Source organism: Bufo gargarizans, chromosome 8, assembly GCF_014858855.1.
Source record: "Bufo gargarizans isolate SCDJY-AF-19 chromosome 8, ASM1485885v1, whole genome shotgun sequence".
Taxonomy (NCBI): Eukaryota; Metazoa; Chordata; class Amphibia; order Anura; family Bufonidae; genus Bufo; species Bufo gargarizans.
In genome coordinates, this window is record NC_058087.1 from 185,310,008 (window position 1) to 185,329,017 (window position 19,010).

The 19,010-nt window shown below is 42.0% G+C and overlaps 1 protein-coding gene across 2 annotated transcripts; it reads right to left on the reverse strand.

The window, feature by feature from the left end:
* Window positions 1-2,194: 2,194 nt before the first annotated feature.
* Window positions 2,195-18,313, reverse strand: LOC122945035 (protein disulfide-isomerase-like). Of its 2 annotated transcripts, none has more exons than XM_044303850.1 (12): window positions 18,298-18,313; window positions 12,196-12,437; window positions 10,380-10,586; window positions 9,886-10,019; window positions 8,136-8,273; window positions 7,795-7,908; window positions 7,432-7,557; window positions 6,008-6,202; window positions 5,796-5,916; window positions 4,955-5,136; window positions 2,558-2,647; window positions 2,195-2,375 (listed from the first exon to the last, which is right to left on the reverse strand). In XM_044303850.1, exons 2-12 carry the CDS (start codon window positions 12,398-12,400, stop codon window positions 2,292-2,294), a joined length of 1,596 nt encoding a protein of 531 aa, XP_044159785.1. In that variant the 5' UTR covers window positions 12,401-12,437; window positions 18,298-18,313; the 3' UTR covers window positions 2,195-2,291. The 2 variants fall into 2 exon arrangements, with proteins under 2 accessions (XP_044159785.1, XP_044159784.1); XM_044303849.1 differs by lacking the exon at window positions 18,298-18,313 and adding an exon at window positions 12,549-12,568.
* Between the last annotated feature and the right edge of the window lie 697 nt (window positions 18,314-19,010).

A 19,010-nucleotide genomic window follows, 5' to 3' on the forward strand; every position in this document is an offset into this window, starting at 1 on the left:
GACCAGCCTGCCGGATCCGTCCTGCGCAAGTGTGAAAGAGCCCTAAAGGGGTTGTCCAGCTTTCAAACACTTTTGCACAGCCTACCCCATGGAGGGAAGCATACTCACCTGTCCCGGCTCTTTCAGTTCACAGCTGCGTTCGCTGCACTCTAGTCAAGTTTTAGAACAGACAGGGGGTCATGTGTGGCGCAGCAGCCGTGACATTATCCCCAAGTGCCAGACGGGAGAGACACAACCGCTGCAGCCAGTCATTGACTGCAGAAGCGCACACAACCCAGTGCCGTGGCGCTTGGAGGACACATCAGTCATTGGCTGCAGCTGCGCACATGACGCCACCCACCCTTTCCCTTTTAAGATCACAATGGCGTAATTGCGACTAATGAAAGCGAATGTGGTTACGCTAATGTATTTCACATGGTTCCAGTTCTTACTCATAGCTCCGAGCTGGGCTTTATGGCTTGAAATGCGTAAGTGCAGCATCATGTTAGTTGATTTAGTTTTTTTCAAAAATGTAAGTGTGGCGCTGGACTGGCCATTTGCATATGCCGTGGGCAATCTTGTATAGCCCACAGAAATCTATGAATACATATGGCGGGAGTATATGTAGCATGTACCCCAGTTGTGGTCCAAATAAGGCTTTCTTTATTTGTTATATCACAGCAAAAACACAGTATAATGTCGGCAATACCATAAAAGGAGAGCAGATAAAAAATTGGTACTAGCAAAGATGTAAATGATAAAATAAAACCAGTAAAAAAGGATTAAATTCAACAAATATTAATATGAATAAGTTAATAAATAGGATCCCAATGTGTGCAATTGAGGATAAGATGGTAAATTCAATATCAAACAATAGTGGTGTTCACTAATTGAATTCTGAAGAATAGTTCCATATATGGTGATCCACTCCGACGACCAGTCTTTATAGCAGGTCTCTCGTATATGGTAGTCTAGAGTCCCAGGCGTATGCAGCTGTAAGTTTTTACTGAATGATAATTCAGCTGCTAATATGCGCAGCGGCGTCCCGCTGTATTAGTATGAAGCGATCGCTTTTAGGTGGGATATGCAAGATCTTACCCGAGGATCCTTTGCACTGGATGATAACCCCTCGACTCATCCAGTGCAAAGGATCCTCGGGTAAGATCTTGCATATCCCACCTAAAAGCGATCGCTTCATACTAATACAGCGGGACGCCGCTGCGCGTATTAGCAGCTGAATTATCATTCAGTAAAAACTTACAGCTGCATACGCCTGGGACTCTGACTTTACCATATACGAGAGACCTGCTATAAAGACTGGTCGTCGGAGTGGATCACCATATATGGAACTATTCTTCAGAATTCAATTAGTGAACACCACTATTGTTTGATATTGAATTTACCATCTTATCCTCAATTGCACACATTGGGATCTTATTTATTAACTTATTCATATTAATATTGTTGAATTTAATCCTTTTTTACTGTTGTTTTATTTTATCATTTACATCTTTGCTAGTACCAATTTTTTATCTGCTCTCCTTTTATTGTATTGCCGACATTATACTGTGTTTTTGCTGTGATATATGTAATTAAAGATCCCTATACTTTTAGTGAGTGCCCCACTGCCATTCTTTTATACATTTACTTCTATCAGACTGGGTGCTGTCTGTTAGTGGGTGCACCTCTCTTGAATCCCCATCTCATTTTAGTGCGACATTTCCTATATTTATTATTTCTTTATTTGTTCTTTCCCAGTAAAAATAAATTTGCTAAAAATATAGATGTCATGGAGGGGAAGAATCTCGCACTCGGCCCCCCTCTGTGAGCAAAAAATGGAGACCCTCTCTTTAGGAATGTCTCCTGTTCTGGCGGACTCAAGGTGACTGGTTTACAACTCTATCTGCTGGGAGCAGGACCTGGGGTGATCAGCTGATTGTTTCGGGTCCCACATTATTAAATAGTTTGGGAAAACACCGTGTTACGCCTGCTGCAACGCTTTGAGGGAGGGGGACGTAGCATGACTTCTATTTTTGCTGTTCTCCCCAGTTTTGCATTGTATTCCTTTGAAGGGTTTGTAAAGGTTAGAGAAACCCTTCTTAATTCTTCAGAAAACAGTGCCACCCCTGCCCACAGGTTGCATGTGGTATTGCAGCCATAATAGTATTGTTTTAAATGGTAAAAATACATATTTTAAAATGACGTTTAAATGGTATTACTGTAAAAACTCTTTATTGTTTCAGACTTGTAGAAATTGGTAAACATTTCAGCATAATGTCCATTAATATCGCCTAAGTTACTTGATCACGCGACTACAATTCATCCTTCGACTTCTCGGGAGTGTCATCTTCCACTTTAATATCTTTTTCTTGTGCTGTTTTTAAATCTTCTATTATCTGTAAAAATAATATATTTTATAAAACCAATTTTATCAAGCTAGAGGAGTACTTATCTGCATTGAAGAGACCCCGCAGTGCACCAAAAAAAAAAAAACAGCTTCTGCTCTGGCTGACATGAGCAGATTTGCATATTTATCCCCTTTTTTGTATAAAAATTTGTTTAAACAAAAATGACCAACCGTTTCCTCCTCATCCTGAGGCAGCACTCCGCCGCTATCAATAAATTCAGAAAAAAGCTTCACCGTCCTATTCTTGGTGTACTCGATCATCTGCGTAGAAAATAAAATTCACTTAAAATGCACATAATTTTCATGAAAATGCACAGGTGCTAATATGTCTTTTTATTTGCCATAAGTTGCATTGGAAATTCATATTTGTATGGACTATATGATAGGGTTATGGGGAATTTATTTTATTTAAAAAAAAATATAAAATAAAAAAAATCTCTGCTTGGATACAAATTGGCTGTATACTGACTATATAAACTAGCTTTAGGATTAAAAAAAAAAAAATAATCACTACAATTATAAAAAAAAAAAGGCTATGATGAACAGCATTGAGGGCATTTAAAAAAAAAAAAAAAAGCATTTTGGGCTACTTTCACACCTGCGTTCTGTGCAGTACGGATCCGCACCGATAATGCAAACGCTTGTTTTCATTCAGAACGGATCCGTTAGACTTTTTTTTTTTTTTTAAAGATTAATGCAAAGTCAAAACAGATCCGTCCTGACTTACATTGAAAGTCAATGGGAGGCGGATCCGTTTTCAATTGCACCATATAGTGTCAGTGAAAACGGATCCGTCCCTATTGACTTACATTGTGTGTCGGGACGGATCCGTTTGGCTCCGTATCGCCAGAGCGGAATACAGGCGCAACGGAGCCAAACTGATGCATTCTGAACGGATCCTTATCCATTCAGAATACTTTGGGGCTGAACTGATCCGTTTTGGGCCGCTTGTGAGAGCCCTGAAACGGATCTCACAAGCAGACCCAGAAACGCCAGTGTGAAAGTAGCCTTACTCATTTTGGGCTAAAAATCATTTTTCACCAGGGTCGTACAGTGAGGACCACCCTTGGGCACTCGGGGTACTAAACTAATGTTTACCTGGAATCCATTAACAGTATGCTGTTTATAGAACTGTTTTCTAAAAATAAAAAAAGTTCAGCCGTTTCTGAGGTACAAGGGTTAAAAAGAAAATCAGTCTGTTGGCAAGCTTTGTTTTTATTGAATCCCGTCAGCTGACGGCTCATGTTTAGCTCTTAATTTTTGACCTCATAAACACTTAAAGTTGACCTTTCACTGGTCTTTATATTTTTTTTTCCAGATACGCTGCTCTGTTCCACCACTCTGCCCCCCATGCTAATTATTAGTGTCGGTACAGGGAGGTCCGGCCGTGTTTATCAAAAAAAAAAAAAAAAGCTCACCTTTTTGGCTATGATTTTTTTTTAACCCTTGTATCTCAGAAACAGCTGAACATTTTTAATAAAGGCCTATTTAAAAAAAATAATTTTTAGCCCAAAATGCGTAAACTGCAATCATTAAAGGGGTTGTCCGAGTTATGAAAAAAAATTATATAGCACTGAAAATCTGATATATAACTGAGCTAAGCAAGTTTTATGCAAAAAAAAAATATATTTCCTCATTTCCCTGGTTCTTTTCTGGCCCTTTGTTTACATGCAATAAAAACAATCTCTGCCCCTCCCCCTGCTCTGCTAAGGGAGTGAATACAAGAGCTGCCCTGAGTGACATGTCTGCCTGCTGGGAGAATCAGCAGCATGTTGTATGTGTAGGACTACAAGTCCCAGCTGTATAATGACACTGCTAAGGGAGTGAATACAAGAGCTGCCCTGAGTGCTAGGAGAAAACAGCAACTTGTAAGTGTAGAACTACAAGTCCCACTTGTATAATGACACTGCTAATACACAAAGGATCTTCCCCCTACCTTCTTGTGCAATGCTCTCTAGTATGTCAACTCCAGTGCCCAGCATTGTCTCCTCACTGCCTGCAGAGCTGTGCAGCTGAAGGGGTTAAGAATCCTAGCAGAGAGTAGACGGCAGTGAAGGAGGAGGAGGGGGGGGGCGTGGCCAGCACAGTGACCTTTATCAGAGCAGGGAGAGAAGCTGACATCACAGGTCATGTGACCCTCAGTGAAATCTGAGAAACCAGCCACTGGAGATAAAGTGACTGAATTGGAAAGCTGTTATATTTGCTTAGTTAGAACAAGAACAAAAAAATAACTCTGATAACCCCTTTAAAATATATGCCCCCGAAGGTGTACATAGCCTTTAAACAGTTCTATAAACGACAGCCTGTTGATGGATTCCAGGTACAACCGAGGAGGATTTTTAATGGAGCAGTGGTCGAGCATGTGCATTGTCACTCTTCAAAATCTATGGGATTTACAGAGATAGCCAACTACAGCATTCGGCTGTTTCCATTAGCCGACACACTGAATGGAGCTGCAGGCCACATGCTGGACCACCACTCCATTTAAAATCCTCCTCACGACGGTCGTACAGGGGTCACAGGACTCCCGCTGGTGGAAATGCGTGGCTTCCAGAACAATCCTCTAACCTTTCTGTCTGGTCCTGCAGGGAAGAACCTCAGGTTCGGGAAACCTCTGACTCTCATCCCATCTATTTCATTTGCGGTGGCGTCCATTTTAGCGATTATAACATTTTCATGGTCCTTGTATTTTTCTCCAAGCTCCTCCCAGATGGGTTCCAGCTCCTTACAGTGAGTACACCATGGAGCGTCTGCAACAGGGAAATTGCAAGAGTTAAAAAATCACTTTTCATCTTACATTTGGATTAAATATCTCACCACCTTCCTACATAGGTCAGTAGGTAAGTACTCGATCCTTTATTTCTTTTAAAGTGTTTGTCTTAAATCCAATCCATCTTTAAATTTAAGCTGGCCTAGCGATCAGTGATTGTCGCCAAGAGGAGCTGCAGCCATTCTAAAGAATTATTCTGCAGTGGCCACTGCTGGAGAAATGTAGTATTACATGCTTTCCATTCAAATAAATGGCCTATCCCACTCATATGCCATAATAGTATGCTTATGTTATGATCAAATACCATTATAGTACTGATCCTGTGTTACAGCTTGTATTATACATAGGAGTTGCTTTCTCAATGCTACACCTTCAGAGCTAAAATCTGCTAGACTTTTCAAAAAATTTCAATATCTGCCTTGGTGATTTACAGTAAGTGGAACTTTCACCCCATTAATAATAAGACCTAGGCTATTAGGGAGATGTGTTACAATCAGCTCGCTGACTGCTTCCAGAAGTTACTGGCAGAATTGAGAATGCAGCTCTGGAGTATAATACAAGCTGTAATTTTAAGACTCTTTCAGAGGGAAAAGGTCCTGCTCCTGAATCAGTGGCGGCATCTGTTTCTGATGTACTTACAGAATTCCACAAATACATTCTTGGTCTCATCGTACGCAACTTCCTCGAAATTCTTGCCCACGAGCACTTTAACAGGCTTCTTATCCCAGTCCTCGGGAATTTCTTCGCTTTTAAGATTTTGCTAATTTCAAAACAAGAAACTTCTATAATAATAGAGTCTGGAAACACATGTAAATATCAGATGCCTTTGCTTTTGTAATGGTTTTTCATACCTTTATTTTACCGTCAAGAACCCCCTGGCAAAATTCTTTGACGGTCTCTGCCGTGATTTTGTCTGCGTTGAAGGAATACTTCTTCACTTGGTCTATGTTGATAAATCGGATGGCGGGAATATCTGCGTTAGTGAGTCCAAAGTACTCCAGGACCCCAGCGTGAGGCCCGTCAGAATTAATCACCACAAATAAGATCTGCAGGAGAGGAATGAAAACAGGATCTCACATGTACGAGAAGCGAAGGGGTTAAAAAGTGTACCCAAATTAAAGGGCAGCTCCATTGCATGGATTGCTTACACACAGTGTCGTAAGCGTGACATATACTATGGCAAAGTCAAAGGTTAGGGATAGTTATTCTCTTGTAGCCCCCTATATATGCATTGTACTGGTGGTGTGAGCTCAGGTTGCCTAGCATCTTCTTGTCTTTAGTGACCACCATGTTGATACCTGTGGCGGCATGTGCCGAAGTGGTCACAAAGTTCAGTCTGGCCATGTTCATTAAACTTTTTTTTTAGATCGCGCCCCGTGAAGTGAATTGAACTTAGATGAAAATGTAACCTTGTTGTGATGCACATTTGATTCTTTTTGAATCCACGAGGGTCTGGCCACTCAGCACCCCCACTGATCATGTTTTTGGCCAGCTGTGGTAGCACAAACTGAGTGGAGGAAGTTGGATGTAGAAGGCTCCATCCACAGTGTAGAGGCCGTGCTCGGGAAAATGGAAGCTGAGCTCAGTACGTTGGAAACTACATAGTGCATGAAGCCTTCTGTTTCCACTCTGTAACCTGTATAGGTTCCGGTGCTGCTTCTGCCCGAAACAGCTGATTGGTGTAGGAGTCAGGAGTCAGACCCCCCCCCCCCAACCGATCTGATATGGATGACCTATCCTGAGGATAGGTCCTCAATCTCTCTAGTCTGGAGAACCCCTACAAGGTGGACATACACATTTATTTACATAGGCTGGACCTTCTGATTTAGGTGGGATTGGACAACTATTATGTTTGGTGGGTTTCTTGTCTTCACCTTAACCACAGATGGTGGCAAAGAGGGATGAAGCATGTTGGATTTCAACATGACCAAGTCCTTACTTCCTAAAGATTGATAAGACGCTGTAAAATGCGCCTGGCAGCAGCTTATTCCTCTCTCCTCTTTTAGAACATCTACACCTGGTTGGGTGGAATATGTTGGCCATTATACTGAGAGAGAGGCAATATGTAAGAAATAGAAGCCTTCAAATAGGAAGTCCCAACAGAACACCTCCTTAGAATTAAGGCACCTCCTCGATTGGCTCAAGGCTGGCTTCACCAGCGTTTGGTGTCTTCTATTGCAGAGAGCCCACATGGTGGAGCATTGAGTCCTCCAAAGCACTACGGAGCCACTCTTGACTCATAGTGAGCGGTCCTAGGATGACTATGAAGCCTTACCTTTCCTTTAAAATCAGGTGCTGCCTGACGGAAATTCTCCAGAAGTTGAAGTTGGTCTTCCACGGTCTTGTTAATAAACAGCAGTAAGTGGTTGGGGATCTTGGCTGCAAAGATCTTTTCTGATGTCTGTTCGGTAAAGAAAATGTGAGTATAATCAGAATATTTTCAATCGTCTTCCAATGAAAATGCAATGTAACCCAAGCGATCAGTTGTAATCTGTGGAAGAACCTGTTAGTAAGTGTTCAAATACCTCACAGCGCCCCCGCAGGGGAAAATAAGTATTACACAGCTCTCATTAAAATCACCGGACTGTCTGAGCCAGAACAATTTTTATTTTTTACATGAGCACAGAATTATCCATACCTGTTCGTTGTATTCAGTGACTAGATCCATACTGTTGGTCATAAGGAACTTAACTAGATCATCTTTGTCAAAGCCCAGCTCCTCATCCCCTGTGTATTCGTATTTTTCTTCAGACTATAAAAAAAAAAGGTAAAAAGCCATAACGTGATTACATAGTCTAGTAAATCAGGATCTGTCATCTATATGAGGCATCGGGCAAAGTATGCCAGTCATTCAGCTATTAATGATGGTCCCAGCAAGATCCTGAAGACCTCAGGATGGAGCAGATCAGCCATGGAGCCCTCAGGGATCAGGCTTGGAGGACAGCACTTTAACTGATGTAACAAAGAAAAAGCTCATACACTCTTGAAAAAGATGACTCTGTCTGTGGTGACTCCGAATTTTTCAAATATGGCTTCTTTATGAGCAATGGCAAAGTTGAAGTCTTCAGTGAGTGATGCAGCCTCGTTGAATAGGTTTAGGTCGGCATCTTCAGGATCCTGGAGAGTTAATAAAAAATAAACATTAAACATTGTGAGAATTGGACCCATCGATGAATAGGGACCAATCACCAGGAGGTTCCTCCAGATCTACCCATTGGAGGCTTTAAAAGAGTCTTCTAGGACTTTAGGCTACTTTCTCACTAGTGTTTTTACTGGATCCGGCAGGGTTCGGCAAAAACGCTTCCGTTACTGATAATACAACTAGAGATGAGCGATTGCGAATTTCATATTTTTTAATTTGTTCACACTTCGTTTGGTGGTAAAAGCTGAATTGTGTTATGGATTCCGTTACCACGAACCAGAACGCAATTCTATAACGGAATGCCTTTAGAGGCATTCCGTTATTCATTCCGTCATAATAGAAGTCTATGGGCTGCAAAACTGATCCGTCCCGTTTCCGTTATTCAGGGGAGTTCTCCGTTATGAATGGATCTGGTTGTATTATCTTTAATATTGCCAAGACGGATCAGTCATGGACTCCATTAAAAGTCAATTGAGGACTGATCCGTTTTCTATTGTGGCAGAGAAAACGGATCCGTCCCCATTGACTTTTATTGTGTGTCATGCTGGATCCGTCTTGCTCCGCATCCCAGTATGGAAAGCAAATTACAACATGTTGCGGTTTGCTCTTCGGTCTGGGAACGCAACTAAACGGAACGGAATGCATTTTGGTGCGTTCAGTTCAGTTCTGTCCCTATTGACAATGAATGGGGACAAAACTGAAGCGTTTTCTTCCGGTATTGAGCCCCTATGATGGATCTCAATACCGGAAAACTAAAATGCTAGTGTGAAAGTAGCCTTACTCTTGATGACCTATTGTTACGATAAGTCATTACTATCAGATCAGCGGGGTCCGACCCCTGGCAAGCCCACCGATAAGCTGTTTTCTGGAAGTTATCACTAGTGGGGGGTCGCTGAGCTCAGATTTTCTACTTATGTCTATGTTGCCATTGAGCTGTGTGGGATTAGAAGTGGGGCCCCTGAATACTGTATAACAAGGCCTCATGCACACAACCGTATTTTGTTTCCGTGTCCGATCCGTTTTTTTTCAGTGTGCTGTCCACATCAGTATGTCCGTTGCTCCGCAAAAAAAATAGTGCATGTCCTATTTTTTTCTAGTTTGCGGACAAGGATATGCATTATTACAATGGATCTGCAAAAAAAATGGCTGCCATACGGAACATCATCCGTTTTCTTTTGCGGATCCACAATTTGCGAACCGCAAAACACATACGGTCATGTGCATGTAGCCTAAGGCTCCATTCACACGTCCGTGGTGTGTTGCGGACCCGCAAATTGCGGATCCACAACACACCCGCCCGGCACCCCTATAGAAATGCCTATTTGCGGACAAGAATAGGACATGTTCTATCTTTTGCGGAGCTGCGGACCCGAAGATCAGGGCCGCGCCACACTGTGTGCTGTCCGCATCCATTCCGTCCCCATAGAGAATGAATGGGTCCGCACCCGTTCCGCAAAATTGCGGAACAGATGCGGATGTGTGAATGGAGCCTAATACTGGTGTCTTCATATGTGACAGATGGGCCCTTCACGCACCAGGGTCTGGGTGTGTGTGCTCTCTCTTGGGTACATGGGAAGTAGGATTTACCTTGAAGAAACCAATCACTGGAGTTTCATGAGATTTGATAAACTCCTCAGCGGCTGATACAGTCTCCACCACCAGGGCGGCGGGCTCCCCCCTCCTCAGCATCCACCGGACGATGCCCTCCGTGTCTCTCCTGCCTGGAAGGGAAGCAAGACATGAACCGTTACTTATCTGGTAAGCCCCCCACCGCTCCAGTGAAATCTATCTACTGTATATCTATCTATCTCCTATCATCTCTCATATCTATCTATCTATCTATCTATCTATCTATCTATCTATCTATCTATCTAGTATCTATCTATCTATCTATCTCATATCTATCTATCTCATATCTATCTATCTATCTTATATCTATCTCTCTCATATTTATCTATCTATCTCATATCTATCTATCTATCTATCTATCTCATATCTATCTATCTATCTATCTATCTATCTAGTATCTATCTATCGATCTCTCATATCTATCTATCTCATATCTATCTATCTATCGTTACCTCCATAATCAATGTGTCCAGTTCTGTTTCCATTTAGGAAGAACTTTATGCTGGGATATCCACTGACACCGAACTCATCGGCGAGATCTTTTTCCTCGGTGGCATCCACCTTGGCCAGTCGAGCCTCCGACGTCTTTTCCTTCAGTTCTTCTGCCGCTTTACTGTATTTTGGGGCAAGTTCCTGGCAATGGCCGCACCACGGGGCATCTGAGGAAAAATAAATAAAAATCAATCAATTAAAAATGTATTGAAGGTCCCTGTTCTGCTGTCACCGAGTGGAAGTGGCGTCATCTTCTAGACGGTGGGAAATGGAGCAGCTGGAGCTGAAGGCCGAGGGCCACGAGCCCTGCGCACCTGTCACCTTCCCAGGGGGGGGGGGTCAGCAGCTGGAGCCACACCTGACCTGTCCTGCTGACACAATGTATACAGGCAGGTAGGAGCTCTCTGCAGTGATACATTGTAACAAACCCCTCAGCTGTGTGTCCCCAGGGCTAGATGTTGTCTGACAGCAGTAACATCTCCAATTCCCAGCGGTCAGTGATGAAGCCGGCTCTGAGTATTTGAGTAACCAACCGTCTAATACTCCAGAGCAGAAGTTCTATCACATAGCACCTCTCCTGTATGGGGGACCCCTGCTCTATGACATTGATATGCCCCATATGGACTGCGGTTATCGTTAGGGGGGGATAAGCTCTTCCAAAAGCATGCGCCTCTCCCTAACCCACTAAAGGGGTACTCCGGTCTGAAGCAACTGTGACTTCTAGCCATGGAAATAGTCCACCTTAAATGCTTCTCTCATTACATGGGTGGGGGTCTGACCGCCACTATCGTCATCAGAGTGACATAGGCTTTGAATGGAGAGAGTGGCGGACGCATGCGCGCCCTGTCCAACACCTCCTAGCTGCGGTCCTGCAAATGGACCAGAAGGACAATTGGTGGAAGTCCCAGTGGTGGGACCCCCACCAATCTAGCAATCATGACCGATCCATTGGACCGGGATACCCTTTTAAAGGTAGACTACTTCCACAATTCCCCACATAGAGTCCCCTTCTTAACTTACAGACTTCTGGCAAGATTTTAAATAATCATGCAATTTCCCTCAGATTTCATCAATTTAATGCGGCAAAAGTCGCCATATAGCTAAACGGTGCAATCTCATTGTGCTGTGCGGGTTAGGAAGAGGAGCATGGCGGCTCTACGTAACATATGGCATTAAGCCGCCATATAGTGCTCCTGATGGGTATTTCCAGTACATTATTGCAGGCGTAATCTTTTTTTCAAGGAACTGCTTTTGTAACGACACCTTAAAGCCATTTACCAGGGGTATAACCCCACGCTCCGGGGCCCCACTACTAAATCTTTACCAGGACCCCCACCTACTATGCGCCATTTATAATACTGCTGTCTTATGGTGCAGCAGAGGGGTCTTGGTGTGAGTAGTACTTCTGCACCCCCTACAGCTATGTCGCCGCCGCCATCTAAGCGCAATTTCTACTGGGGCACACCTAAACAAGATGGCTGCACTGGGTGAATCCATGACAGATCCGTGAAGTTTCCGATGTGGAAACGCAGCAGAATCTGCAGTGGAAATTGTGCCCTGTGTGGCCGTAACCCTTAAGGAAGTCGTCTCATCCTAGTCAGCCCCTTAAAGGACTCGAGATAAGATGGATAATGTGGGGGTTGTAGTGGATAAGATGGATAACAGCTGATTGAAGTGATAAATAACCCACCGCTATATCGCCACCTAACTCTAACGATGATCTCCAAAATGAAAAAAAAAAGTTCAAAATTTTTTTGGGAGTCCTTTCCAACTTACAGAATTCCACCAGCAGGTACTTATAGGTTTTGAGGGCCTCATCGAAGTTCTTGGTGTTGAGGACCAGCACGTTCTCCTCTTCCAGGATGTCCCCTGTCTTCTCCTCGCTGGAGGAAGATGATTCCGCAGGACTCTCATCGGTGGAGGCCTCGGCTTTCACGTAGAAGGCCAAGAGGAGGCCGAGGAGCAGGTGGGACCACCTCATGGTGCGTGGAGTGGGATCAGTCAGTTGAAAGAAGGGCCTTTAAACAGGAGTAGAGGCAGATAAAGCCTCCGGGGCTGTGACGAGGACACATCCAGCACGGCGTGGAGCATTGCTACTGGTTTATGCAACACACTGTTCAAATATTTACCACATCCTATCAAACCTTGGGCAGGTGGCTGCCAGGCCTTGAAGGGCGATGGGGACTAATGGCTAGAGACAAACCTGCCGGGGTCACCATTACTGTTTAAAAAAAAATATATAATAATAAATAAACATTTTTGACAATTTTTGTAGTTATTATTTCAATTTGAATCACAATTATAAAAAAATTTACTAAAAAGTTCTTAATTTTTTTTAAATGTAAACTTTTTTTTTTGTTACATTTATTACCACTGGTCAAATCCGACTGTGACTACGTTGTTGCGGGATGTCACATAGAAAGCACCTGGTGACATGAGACCCGTATTGCCGATGTAGCAGAGCCGAGTTTGCATTTTAGTTAAAACCCGTAATCGTGTGAACTGCATTATTGTTAGCGAGTTTCTCCTTTTATTTATTTATTTATTTTTACATATTATCCCAAAAGTTTATATTATTATTACAAATGATAGGTTTACAATAATAACAAATTAAAATAAATTGGGCTCTGTTCACATCTGGGTTGGTGGCTCTGTTGCAGATTCCATCACATTAGAGAGAAATAGCAGCATTGCAGGCAGCACTAATGTATCCCCTTCCAGGTGAGCAGCACCCAGGTACACCCTGCTGGGCCCTGTCATGACAATGGGGGTTTTCAGGCTCCTGTAGTTTCCATCATATGATAGATTCAACGTTACATTGGAACGGAAACCCCGATACAGATGTGAACAGAGCAGTATTCAATACATAACAGGTCTTGCTATGTAGCAGCTATCAGTAGGATTGCAGCTCCCTCTGGTGTTTATTATGTGAACAGCAAGTCATTTTGTAATTTATTTTTTATTAATGCTTTACCCACATTATACCATCTGACTTGAAAGAAAGCTACACTAGGTTTGGAAAATAAGCCACAGGTCTGAATGAGGGCTTTGGATAGGGAAAATGGAATAATATAGTTAAAGGGATATTCTATCTTCTAAAGTGATGGTATATTACTAGGATATGTATGATCGAGAGATCCCAATCTATGCTTATCTGACTAAAAACATGGTAACATTTTGGCTGCCTGCAGCCACCGCTAGGGGGAGCTAACTGCACATAGAATTCACATAGCTAGTATTAAATTCATAGGAGCTCTGTAAATCAGTTTGCAGCGAGCTCCCCCTAGTGGTGGCTGCAGCTAGATGGTATTTGGATAGTAGTGTAATGATGAGTGAAGCAGTGCCAGACCCCTTATGCCCCTCTAAGTAATGCAGGACATATCCCAAGGTGACCCCCATAGTGCGCTATGCTACATGCAAAACAGAATAATGGAGGATCCCTTAAGGGAATTGTACTGCATAGAGTGGCAGCATATTTGGTTTATGGAGGTTTATTCTGTTACTTTATTCCCCATGTAGGAGGCCCCCAGGGAAGCTCCAGCTCGCCTTCAATGTCTTTTTGCAATTTGGCAAACAGACAAAAACTAATGATCCGCAGATGGAGCCTCGGCTGCGCCCTCTAAGTAATTGGGACATTTCCCAAATTGTTTTTAAAGTGATGTTTATTGTAAACTCTTAATGATTGTGCTCGAGGCCACTGGACGCGGCTCAGACTGATCGTCTCCTCTAACTCTAAAAGGCTTACTGTAGTTTGGAGACTTTAACAAAAAAAATATTTTGGGGAATGAAGGTCACAATGGACACAGATATCAGTGACAGTACAAATACACTTAAAAAAAAGTATCGTTCCCATCATGTCTCAGATGGTAACGCATTTTTTGTGCTCATTGCAGCCCTCTGCTGGAGGAAAGGAAGTGACAACTGCTTTGAGCACATTCTAGGATCCCAGAAGTGGTTGTCAAAATGGTATCTTTGCCAACACCAGTTACAATAATAATGACTCCTATGTACAAGAATATAACTACTATAATACTGTTCCTATGTACAAGAGTATAACTACTATAATACTGCCTCCTATGTACAGGAATATAACTACTATAATACTGCCTCCTATGTACAAGAATATAACTACTATAATACTGCCTCCTATGTACAAGAATATAACTACTATAATACTGCCTCCTGTGTACAAGAATATAACTACTATAATACTGCTCCTATGTACAAGAATAAAACTACTATAATACTGCTCCTATGTACAAGAATATAACTACTATAATACTGCCCCTATGTACAAGAATATAACTGCTATAGTACTGCTTCCTATGTACAAGAATATAACTGCTATAATACTGCTCCTATGTACAAGAATATAACTACTATAATACTGCCTCCTATGTACAAGAATATAACTACTATAATACTGCTCCTATATACAAGAATATAACTACTATAATACTGCCTCCTGTGTACAAGAATATAACTACTATAATACTGCTCCTATGTACAAGAATATAACTACTATAATACTGCTCCTATGTACAAGAGTATAACTACTATAATACTGCTCCTATGTACAAGAATATAACTACTATAATACTGCCTCCTATGTACAAGAATATAACTACTATAATACTACCTCTAATGTACAAGAATATAACTACTATAATACTACCTCTAATGTACAAGAATATAACTACTATAATACTGCTCCTATGTACAAGAATATACCTACTATAATACTGCCTCCTATGTACAATAATATACCTACTATAATACTGCCTCCTATGTACAAGAATATAACTACTATAATACTACCTCTAATGTACAAGAATATAACTACTATAATACTGCCTCCTATGTACAAGAATATAACTACTATAATACTGCTCCTATGTACAAGAATATAACTACTATAATACTGCTACTATGTACAGGAATATAACTACTATAATACTGCCTCCTATGTACAAGAATATAACTACTATAATACTGCTCCTATGTACAAGAATATAACTACTATAATACTGCTCCTATGTACAGGAATATAACTACTATAATACTGCCTCCTATGTACAAGAATATAACTACTATAATACTGCTCCTATGTACAAGAATATAACTACTATAATACTGCTACTATGTACAGGAATATAACTACTATAATACTGCCTCCTATGTACAAGAATATAACTACTATAATACTGCTCCTATGTACAAGACTATAACTACTATAATACTGCCTCCTATGTACAGGAATATAACTACTATAATACTGCCCTATGTACAAGAATATAACTACTATAATACTGCTCCTATGTACAAGAATATAACTACTATAATACTGCTCCTATGTACAAGAATATAACTACTATAATACTGCTCCTATGTACAAGAATATAACTACTATAATACTGCTCCTATGTACAGGAATATAACTACTATAATACTGCTCCTATGTACAAGAATATAACTACTATAATACTGCTTCTATGTACAAGAGTATAACTACTATAATACTGCTCCTATGTACAAGAATATAACTACTATAATACTGCCTCCTATGTACAAGAATATAACTACTATAATACTACCTCTAATGTACAAGAATATAACTACTATAATACTGCTCCTATGTACAAGAATATAACTACTATAATACTGCCTGCTATGTACAAGAATATAACTACTATAATACTGCCTCCTATGTACAAGAATATAACTACTATAATACTGCTTCTATGTACAAGAGTATAACTACTATAATACTGCTCCTATGTACAGGAATATAACTACTATAATACTGCCTCCTATGTACAAGAATATAACTACTATAATACTACCTCTAATGTACAAGAATATAACTACTATAATACTACCTCTAATGTACAAGAATATAACTACTATAATACTGCTCCTATGTACAAGAATATAACTACTATAATACTGCCTGCTATGTACAAGAATATAACTACTATAATACTGCCTCCTATGTACAAGAATATAACTGCTATAATACTGCTCCTATGTACATGAATATAACTACTATAATACTTCCTCCTATGTACAAGAATATAACTACTATAATACTACCTCTAATGTACAAGAATATAACTACTATTCCACATGCAACCTCTCAAGTGCAACTCCTTAAGTGCACAGTCTGAATTATACCAGAATGTAATATTATGGATATTCCACTTTGTCATCACTGCTTACTGACCATCACCCAATTCTCTCATCTCTCATCTTCAGGTATGTTCGCATTGAAGCTTACTGCTACACCCAGCTTTCCCAGTCTGATATTGTCCACCCCCTCTCATCTCTCCTTCTAAACCCTGGTATGTTCGCACTGAACTATTAATGTCTCTTTTCCTGCTGGATTTATTGAGTATTTGTTTACACTACTTCACCCCTGTATCTGGTCCTCCCTTGATTAGTCCATATGTAGCCCCCTCCCCTCTTGGTCACACCTGATTGATCACTGAGTGGTATAAATCTAAGATCCATGGTCTTCCAGACCTTGGTCTTTCCACATGCAACCTCTCAAGTGCACAGTCTGAATTATACCAGAATTGGACCACAAGGGGATCATCGGTAATTAGGCATAGTCAATGCAAACAATGTTTACATTTTTCCACTTACTCCTCCTACCTTTCCACAACCTCCTGAAATACCCCCACATCCATTCACCCAGCAAGGAACTATTCATCTCTTCTTCCATCTTACCTTCTCATCTGATCACTTGCACAAACCTGTTTGCAAACATAAAACACTTCCTTCCAAAACACACACAGACACCTCCTGCCCTCTCTTATTCTCACCTATTAACACTTTCTCTGCTTCTCCTTACTGCTGGTGATATCTCTCCAAATCCAGGACCCCCTCAGCAAATCCCCATTATCACCTCCATGTCCCACTACAAATCTCTTTCTACAAATTCCTGCAACCCCTTAAACCTAATTACCATTCCTCTGACCCCTGCCCCTTTAGTTCCTCTTGCAGGAGCATTATGGAACGCGCTCTCCGTCTGTAACAAACTGTCGTACATTCACGAACTGTTTATCTCTCAAAACCTTTCCTTTCTGGGTCTCACAGAAACATGGCTGACACCCTCAGACACCTCCTCCCCTGCTGCACTCTCTTATAGTGGATTTCAATTCACTCACCCCCCCCCGCCCCGGCTGCAAACATGGTGGAGGAGTTGGTATTCTCCTATCAGACACCTGCTCCTACAGCCCAACTCCACTGCCACCCTCCATTACGCTCACCTCATTTGAAGTACACTCTGTTCGCATCTACTCTCCCTCCAACCTTCAAGTAGCAGTCATTTACCGCCCTCCAGGCCCAGCAACCATCTTTCTTGACCACTTCAACACCTGGCTACTACACTTTCTTTCTGCCGACATCCCCACTATCATCATGGGTGACTTCAACATCCCTATTGACACCTGCCACTCGGCCGCCTCTAAACTCCTGTCGCTCTCTTCCTCCTTCGGCCTATCACAGTGGTCCTCAGCTCCCACCCACAGAGATGGTCACACTCTGGATCTGATCTTTACCCGCTTTTGCTCCCTATCTAACCTTTCTAACTCGCCTCTCCCCCTATCCGACCACAACCTACTCACCTTCTCTTCACTGGTCTCTTCTGTAGCCCCCCCGGTCCACACACCAGCACACCCCCGCAGGAACCTTAAACATCTCGACCTTCGCTTGCTTTCTGACTCTCTTCTCCCACTCTCTACCATCTGTTGCCTCCAAGACCCAGAAGCTGCTACCACCCTATACAACACCACAATAAGTACAGCTCTGGACACTGTTGCCCCCCTCACACATAACAAAATCCGGAAAATCAACAGACAACCCTGGCACACCAACCTGACCAAGAAACTCAGACAAGCTTCCAGGGCTGCTGAGAGACGATGGAAAAAATCCCCTTCTATAGATCATCTCACTGCATACAAGCAATCCCTTCTCATATTCAAATCCTCACTCGCTGATGCAAAACAGGCCTACTTCTCATCTCTCATATCTTCCCTGTCACACAGCCCTAAACAACTTTTTAGCACTTTTAACTCCCTTCTCCGTCCCCCAGCGCCCCCACCCTCTCCTCTCTTCTCAGCTGAGGACTTTGCCAAATATTTCAAACAAAAGATAGTCCACATCAGAGAAAGCTTTACTACACAGTCCCCACAGACCCTCTATACATCTGCTCGGTCCTCTCCCCCTAAAACCCGCTTCTCCACCATTACAGAAGAAAAACTCTCCACTCTACTCTCCAGATCACATCTCACCACCTGTGCACTTAACCCGATCCCATCCCACCTCATCCCTAACCTCACCCCAGTGTTTATCCCAGCCCTAACTCATCTCTTCAATCTATCACTAAACTCTGGTGTCTTCCCCTCTGCTTTTAAACATGCTACCATTACACCCATCCTCAAAAAGCCTTCACTTGACCCATCTTCCTTGTCCAGTTATCGCCCCATATCACTTCTTCCGTATGCCTCAAAGCTACTTGAACAACATGTCCATTCTGAACTGTCCTCCCACCTCTCCTCTTGCTCCCTCTTTGACCGCCTACAATCCGG